At 45.9% G+C, this 6,419-nt stretch overlaps 1 protein-coding gene across 1 annotated transcript in view; it reads right to left on the bottom strand.

Moving 5' to 3' along the window:
- The window catches only part of HOMER2 (homer scaffold protein 2), a 133,911-nt gene that overhangs the window by 11,908 nt on the left and 115,584 nt on the right, over window positions 1-6,419 (bottom strand). The window contains exons 6-7 of the mRNA XM_030884476.2: window positions 4,296-4,388; window positions 178-284 (exon numbers count right to left, since the gene is read on the bottom strand). Of these exons, the coding sequence (XP_030740336.2) occupies window positions 178-284; window positions 4,296-4,388 (200 nt within the window). The remainder of the gene's footprint in view (window positions 1-177; window positions 285-4,295; window positions 4,389-6,419) is intronic.

Genomic DNA, 6,419 nt, shown 5'->3' with positions numbered 1-6,419 from the left:
AACTGGTGAAGGTGTGCCCAGTCAGAGAGCAGTCGGCAAGGCCTCTGGGCCTTCCACTGACCAGGACACAAGACTGCCCCAGCAGGTTCGAGTCCCCTCTCAACTTCCAGCCGGAAAAACTTCTAGGGACACGCTGACCTTGGCTAAAGCAGATTGTGGGCTTTAAACGGCCCTTACCTCTGGGTCAAAGCGATCTTCAGCTTGCTGTTCTCAGACTTCAGGTGGGCGTCAGCAGGACTGGTGTGTGAGGCCTTCTCGTCGTCGGTGCCGTTGACGCTCGATGCCTGGGTAGAAGATGGGGTTTCACACCCAGATTCCCGGTCAGAGTGAATGATCTCCACACGTTACTGCTCGCCCTCACAGTAACAGCAAATCAGCCACAGGGAGAAACGGGGGTTTATGAGCGGGGACAGAACGACTCATCTGTCCAGAACATGGCGGAGACTAAGTCATAAAACAGACACTATCCGAGACAGAAACAGTCCCCGAGGAGTCCCTGTGGAATTCACTCACAGTCACAGACAAACAGGCTCGGGTGACAGGTCTCCCCTAGAATGCACAGAGCAAAGCTGCAGATTGAAGGAGAGGAGGGGCTGCCATAAACAACAAGTAACCAGAAACAGTGAATGCAGAGAGCAGAGGATTGGACGCTGGGACAAGAACTTAGAACCCCGGCACTACACAGAAGTAGACCAACACACTCATGAAAAAGGTACAGCTCTAGCACGGGGTGTTTGCTGCCTCCACTCCGGTTGGATGCGATGGCTGCACTGACGTCTCTCTGTGAAGGTGCTCAAGTGCAGGTGAAATCGCACCTGATCTCGGATGAGAGCTGACGGAGCCCCACAGGCAAGGGCAAAGGAGAGACCCTAAAGGACAATGATGCATATTCATTTGACCAATTTTAAATTTCTGCATGCCAAAAGATGCCATAAAGTAAATTAAAATGCAAACAAAAATCGGGGGGGGGGCAGCAGCAGATACTAAGCATAAAATGTTAATGCTTTTCCTATATTAAAAGGCTCCCAGAATCCTCATCTTCTAAAGGCAAACCCCTAAATCCTTGTAGATGAGAGAATACACTTGGGGTTTGCTTTAGAATAGAGGGTGCACTGGGGAGTGGGAAAGGGGATATGGCGGAACAACTGGCTATGAGTTCCTGATTGTTGGAACTGATCTAGGGTCCACGGGAGTTTTTATACAATTCTGCTTAGCTTTGCAGAACTAAACCACTTGGAAAACAGTTTAAAAAGGGGGGGAGGCAAACCCTTGGATCTTTAATCAAGAGAAAGGCATTTATAAAAGATGGTATTCATAGAATCCACAAATATAAAAATACTTAACCTCGCTAGTAAAGAAATGGAAAATGCAATATACCCAATAGGGCACCTTCTTCACCTGTCAAATAAGCAGAAATTGGTTGGTGAGTGTGTGGGAGGGAAAAAATTGCTCCCAACCACTGTTGGGTGTAAGAGCTGGGTTTTCCTGTAGGCGGTTTGTATTATGCATCAAAAGCTTTAAATACGTCCTTGCCTTTAACCTAATACTTCTACCTCTAAGAATTCATCAGGAGGAAACAAAAAAATGCACAAAGATATGCAAGAAAGCACATTGTAATATTGCTTATATTCATTAATATCATTGTAATATTGTTTATATTCATGAATATCTGAAGAAATACAGATATCTCAAATTACAGGAAGGCAGGAGAATAAACCATGATCAAATACACCTTGGGACATTATTAAAACATTCTTGAAAGCAAATATTTGAAAACATGAGGAAATGATCATAGGATATAAAGTTAAAAAAAAGGTTTGAAAGCATAGTATAAAAAGGAAAACATATATAAAAGTATATAGGAAAACTACATTAGGAGAGGTTCAAACTCATTGCCCTTGAGTTGATTCCAACTCATAGCGACTCTATAGGACAGGGTAGAGCTGCTTTCTCCCAGAGTCGGTGGTGGTTTCAAACTTCCCACCTTGCAGTTAGCAGCCCAATGTGACCACTACACACACCAAAGTATTAACAAATATCTTTGAACAGTGACTGAACAGGTGATTCATATATATATATATCCCTACTACAAACTTTTATAATAATAAATAAAATCCCACATTAAATGTTCTTTTTTTTTTTAGCTAAGTTGTTTAAATATTCAACGATTTTGAAAACTTGGCCAAAGTGTTTATTCCCTAAGAGATTCAGGACACAAGAAATCATATGATTTCTAATTTTAAAAGATACATACAAAAATCTTTATATTTGGATAACCAAACAAAGCTTAAAGATAACCATGGAAACATAACTAATTATATGTACATAAAGAAGCATCTTACAGGTATATGCTAATATTGACTTTTTTTTTACATTTGAAAATACTTCTGGGGGAAGACAAACATTGAAACTAAAACCTTATATCAAGAAACCCAGGTGTTAAAGTTTAAAGATAGCATCACTGTACTCGTGTAGTCTTGCTACAAAGTCAAAACCACCTTTGCTTTAAAAGCACCAAACTGTCAAAGACGTATTTACGCACTTCTGACAGCAGGGCCTCCACTGCTCCGACCTTCCCCACATCGCTCTGTGCTTTTTGAGACACATCATGTCGAAACAGCAGTTGTGCCACTCTGGAGGGACTCAAATTTGAAATACTCTTTCAGTTTGGGGAAAAAAAGAAGTCTGAAGGGGCAGGATCCAGGTGATGGGGTGGGCGGGACAGGGTTTCCCAAAGACGTCCTCACAGGACGCACCTTGCTGCCCTCGAAGAAAGAGCAGGTGCCTTGTCACGAGGGAAAAACCACTCTTTTCTGCTCAGCTTCTTTGGCCTTTTTTCTCACTAATGCAGTCTTCTTTTTTTTTTATAAAAAAAGCTTCTTCCCAATAAGCCTCCAAAATTACCCCGTGTCCTTTGAGAAAATCTATCAAGATTACCCCTTGAGAGTCTCCACAAAACATCGCCATAACCTTTGGAGCTGACCTCTCTGCCTTGAATCTCCCTGGCCCAGAAGATCCACAGGAAGCCATTGTTTGGATTAGGCTTTGCTTTGAAGGTACAGGAATGAAAGGAAGGTAAGCCTGTGAGGGAAAGGATGTCCCCTCACCTCTCCACCGACTGCAGAGCTGTGTTTCAACACGCTTCTCTGCCCACAAGCGCCCCTCCTTTCCTATGTGCGGCCCAGTGTTCTCCACCTGAGCCCCCCCACTCCCTTCCTGCTCTGAGCCAAGCCGATTGCTGCACCACCCGACGCAACCCTGCTGCTCCTTCCTGATCAACACCCACAAAACACTCCAGTGCCCTCCAGCTCCCCACAGCTCAAGCAACAAAACCCAGGCCCAGACCCACTGCGACAGCATCGATGCCGACTCGAAGCGGCCGTGCAGGACGGAGTGAAAGTGCCCCGCCGGCTTGCTGAGTCTGTACACCTTTATGGAGTACACGGCTGTTCCTGATTAGCTGGTCAGTGCTCAACCCACGGTGCCACCAGGGCTCCTGAAACATGTAAATAACAAACTGTCCAATGCTCACGAACTCCAGGTAATTCACCAGGTCTCTAAGTGTTAGCTCCAAGATTCCGTCAGCCCTCTGGCAGACACCTCACCCCTAATTCACCTTGCTTATTCCTGACCCCAGATCTTTGCTCCCGACCTGGTTTCTTTCCGTGTCTCTCTCCAAACAGTCTTGTCATGACATGGACACACAGCATCTACCAGTCTGCACATAGAGAATGCACACATTTTCATTTCAAGTTAAAAGAGGTCCTTCTCCGTCAATTCTCACACTTCCAAGCAGACAGACGACTCCACTCCAAAGCCTGTCTTTCTGAATAAGACAGAGCTACCATCCCTCACCTGACTTTTGCTACAATTGGAAGAGGGACATGAGATCTCTCTGGCCCCGGCAAAGCTTTCTCTCTCAAGGGCATGAGGTACCTTGAGACTCCAGGTGGAGGATCTTTCATAGAGGCCCAAAGTCCCCGACCAGCAAGGGCAGCCACTGCCCTCCTGCCGGGACGTAAGCCCAGTGAGGAGAGACTGCTCCTCAGGGGCCAGGGCCATGCATTCACTCTAATCCCATCGATTCTGTCAAAAACATAGCAGCGCATCCTGAAGAAAGTCCAAAGTCACACAGACACGTGCCACAGCCACCTCACTGTCGGCACACCGGGAGCCGAAAAAGGTCTTCACATGCCCTACTGCTAGGAATTCCTACCCCCTGCCAAAGTGGCGGGGAACAGAGAGTCTTCATCACGGCTCACACTCAGGATTTATTTGATGGGCAAATTACTTACTTGGGAATGGTTGCTTGAGGTCTCAATTTTCTCCTGCGACCGGTCTCTGGCTAGCCTTGCTGCTTCTTTCACCTCCTGGAACTTCTCTGCGAACTGAACATGAGGAACGTTGACTGAGGGTTTGTTCCACTGACACGCTTAGTATGCACAGCCCACTTGGCCCTTTCGCACACATCTTGAGTGCAACAAATTCTGTACGAACCCACGAAGGAAAAAACGAGAAAGATTTGAGACGAAAAGGAAATGACTATAGATAAGGAAACATTTCTGGTCCAGGTCAGACATGAATTATGGTGGTTTCTAAGCTACTGGCGTTAGTTGGCTGGTGAACTCTTTAAAAACAAACAATTAAACAACAACAACAATAGCCCACCCAGGCTAACAGCAACCAATGCAAAATCGACACAAGAAATGGAGCTAATAGCTCGCACCACAAAAGGGAACTTAGGAAAAGTGTCATCATTTCTACTGACTAGATCCAAGAATCCTTTTCACAAGTCAAGACCATGAAAACAGAACGAAGCAAAACAAAAAGATTGGGGGTGGGGGAGCTGTTCTATATTGTCACAGTTGAAGATACAGTAGAGGGCGGCATGCAGGCTACGACTGACTCTGCTTTGGACAGACCACCTATCAAAGACTTCTGGGAGCTGGCTACTGAGGAAATCTGAATAGTGACTCAACCCTAAGGCGACACCAAGGAATATTAATAAGAGTTTTGCTAGATGTGCAATGTAATTCTATCAGCAAATGTTCTTGTTTTTGTTTGGGGGATGAGTACTGATGGAGTGAAGATCCTAATTATCTGCAATTAACTTTTAGATGCCTCAACAATAACAATAAAGTCAATGAGGAAATGTGGCAAAAGGTACAGCCATTATATGCCCATCTTGTGCAAACAGCTGCTATAGACCCATTCCCTCCCTTATCAACAGGGTAAGGTCCCACAGGCCAGGCCACTGTGCACCATCAACCCCGGACAAAGCTCTTCTCTGCCGGACAGCAGCAGAACAAGCACAGGGAGGCACTGCGGCACACGTCTACAAGGGTTTTGCCCCATCTTTGCGCTATCTAAGCTCAGCTTCCAGACTAAGAGGGACTAGAAAGAAAGCCTGGGACAACAGAAAAGTGAGTGAAGGGAGACACTGGACAGTGTAAGGCATGAAAAAATAATAATTTCTAAATTATCAAGGATTTGTAAGGGGGAGGGGGGCAGAAAATGATACCAAGGGCTTAAATAGAAAATGTTCTGAGAAGGATGATGGCAACAAATGTATAAATGTGCTGGACACAATGGATGGATGGATGGATGGATAGATTGTGATGAGTTGACAAGCCCCCAATAAAATGATTTAAAAGAACGAGAAAGAAAGGACGCCCGAGGACCTACTTCTGAAAGCCATCCAGTGAGCGCCCTATGGGTCACAGCGGTCTGATCTAGTCATCATGGGGATTGTGATACTTAAGGTTTTGTGTCCACTTGGCTTGGTCAGGATGCTCAGTGGTTTGCTAATTAAGACATCCCATAATGAGATCTTTCTGTGGTAGGGGCCTGCTTCCCATGCAAGTGGGAGCTCTGGAAAAGCTTGCCTGTTTTGTGCTGAGCCTGGATCTGGTATCTGGCTTGAGGACTTCCGGTTCTTGGACTTGAGCCAATGACCTGCCAATCCTGGCAGTCATCAGTGGCCTGCCATCTTACCTGCCAACCTTGGGCTCTACAGCCAGAAGCGTGGCTTCTTCCTGCTGATCTGGGCTCATCAGCCCTTGCAGCTATGCGTGCCAGGAGAAGCCTCCAGCCCACCATCCGGCCCACGGACCTCACCAACTTCCACCACTGGAAGCTATAGCCTTGAGATACACCTCTTTTTCACTCTTACTCTCTATTAATATGTGTACACACAGAGAGAGAGAGAGAGATAGAAGCTTCGTTAATTTTGCTTCCTTAGAGAGAACCCAGCCAAAGACGGGAATGGTTCAAGAGGGGGTATTTTTTTGTTCTGCTGTATATGGGATTGCCGTGAACTGGGGGCTGACAGGATGGCAGCTAACAACAGCAAAGTCATCTCAGCAGCGAGTATGGACAGCCACCACCGAGACATCAGGTGAAATGAAGACACCGAAGGA

This window comes from Echinops telfairi, unplaced genomic scaffold (assembly GCF_000313985.2).
Source record: "Echinops telfairi isolate 266 unplaced genomic scaffold, ASM31398v2 ScPeMD7_7;HRSCAF=31, whole genome shotgun sequence".
Taxonomy (NCBI): domain Eukaryota; kingdom Metazoa; phylum Chordata; class Mammalia; order Afrosoricida; family Tenrecidae; genus Echinops; species Echinops telfairi.
This window is presented reverse-complemented; position numbering and strand designations above follow the sequence as displayed.